Source organism: Tupaia chinensis, unplaced genomic scaffold (assembly GCF_000334495.1).
Source record: "Tupaia chinensis unplaced genomic scaffold, TupChi_1.0 Scaffold000704_1, whole genome shotgun sequence".
NCBI classification, from domain to species: Eukaryota; Metazoa; Chordata; class Mammalia; order Scandentia; family Tupaiidae; genus Tupaia; species Tupaia belangeri.
In genome coordinates this window covers 3,544,620-3,546,334 of record NW_006160227.1, presented here as the reverse complement: position 1 = coordinate 3,546,334, position 1,715 = coordinate 3,544,620, and the positions used below count along the sequence as shown (strand labels likewise).

Here is a 1,715-nt window from a genome sequence, read left to right as displayed (position 1 = left end):
TTGTGAAGGGCCTATCTGGCCTGAGATGATGACAAGGATCAAAGTTTCCCAAGGGACTGAGCCAGAGGACCCAGGTAAGCCACACCAAGATTCATGACCAACAGAATGTTTGTTGGCAAGCTGCTAAGTTTAAGTTTTAATTTAAAAAAAAAAAAAAAAAAATCCCAGAGGGCATGCTTGTTTGCCTGAGAAGGGAGGGAAGAAAGAGGAGAGAGAGAGTGAGAGCAAGAGAGAGAAAGCATCACCCCCTACTACCACCACCACTGGGCAATGGTCACGCAACAATCCCTTCTCCATTTCTTCCTACTGGGATCCTGGCCATGCACATATATATGCCTAGTGGGTTTCTCAAGCTGCCGGATCTGGAACTAGAACTGCACAGTTGGGTATGTATTCCGGCATCTTAACCACCATGCCAAGGGCTGGCCCTAAGAATTTTTTACACAGCAATAAATAACGAATAGCCTGGACAAATGAAGCATTTGTACACCACAGCCTGAAAACTATAGTAACTACCCTGAACTAATTCATCTGCAAGGACTTTAGTTCCCTATTTTCAAGTGATAAGAACCTTCTCCACATTTAGGATTAACAGTGTCTATACAAAGGTGAAAAAGAGTGAGTTTGCTTTGAATTCAACACAGAAAATTGTAACCGACTCAGACTGGTTTACCAGTGTAGTTTAGGAGGAATTTCAATTAGAATTATGATAACTTGTATTTCCTTACATCAGTAATAATTTTAACTAGTGAAAACAAAGGACACATTCAAACTCAGATAAAAATCATTTTTCCTTTTAATTGAGTGTTCCTTTGCATAGTCTCCTCTTGGCCTGCTACTTTGGTAACAATTAGGTCCCCACCTGGCAAAACCACCGCAGCCCATCAGGCTGAGACCCCGTGTGGACACAGGCCCCAACCCAGGGTTTTGAGAGTAACAAGAAACAGCAAAACCAGCCTCTCCTTTTACTTAGACCGGGACTACAAACCAGAGGGTTCATATCGCCACCTTCCGCATTTAGAAAGCCACAATTATGAAAACCAAAACGTGTCAGGTAAGAAGGATAGAACCCCTCACATACTCAAGGTCGAGATGCGTTCTGAGAGTTATGTATCAGACCATCTGGCTGCTTCTGTCAGGAATGGCCCCACTCCAGCATGTTTAAAGAAAAGCACTTTTGCTTCTATTCATTTCCCACAGGGGTAGAGAATCTACTGAAAGGAATATAGTGAATCAGAGTAGATCAGCTCACTACGAGAAAACACTCCTGGATGATGATTTTGGTTGCTGAGAATATTCAGCACATCATTTCAAAGTGGCAAAATCAGGGTGATCTAAGGAAAGAGAACTCCAAGTGTGGCTGCATTTGCTGACAGATTCATGTGGGACACACATACACGGAGTCCCCATGTTTTACAGTGTATATGTCAAAGGGCCAAGACCCCTGATTATCAAAATAAGTTATTTTGTACATTACAGTGCACAGAACAATAGAAAGACACTTCCTTGGAGGGTGAATGAGAGGCATTTTACCCAAGGTCCCTACACTGAGGCAGAAAGACTGGAGCCCAGTGCCTTCATGAACTTGACCCCTCCGCTTCTTTGGATGCTGGGGCTTCAGTGGAAGTGGCTTCCCCTACATGTTCTTCTGGCTTCTTCTCATCCTCCTCCTCCTCTTCCTGGGGATAGAGGTCTGGGTATTTCTGCATGCATTC

The 1,715-nt window shown here is 43.7% G+C and overlaps 1 protein-coding gene across 1 annotated transcript in view; it reads right to left on the bottom strand.

The window, feature by feature from the left end:
• Positions 1-773: 773 nt before the first annotated feature.
• CHCHD4 (coiled-coil-helix-coiled-coil-helix domain containing 4) overlaps positions 774-1,715 on the bottom strand; it is a 12,280-nt gene continuing 11,338 nt past the window's right edge. Inside the window, 1 exon segment of the mRNA XM_027776669.1 lies at positions 774-1,715. This exon segment is cut by the window's right edge and continues 30 nt beyond it. Coding sequence (XP_027632470.1) covers positions 1,578-1,715 — 138 coding nt within the window. The 3' untranslated portion in view covers positions 774-1,577.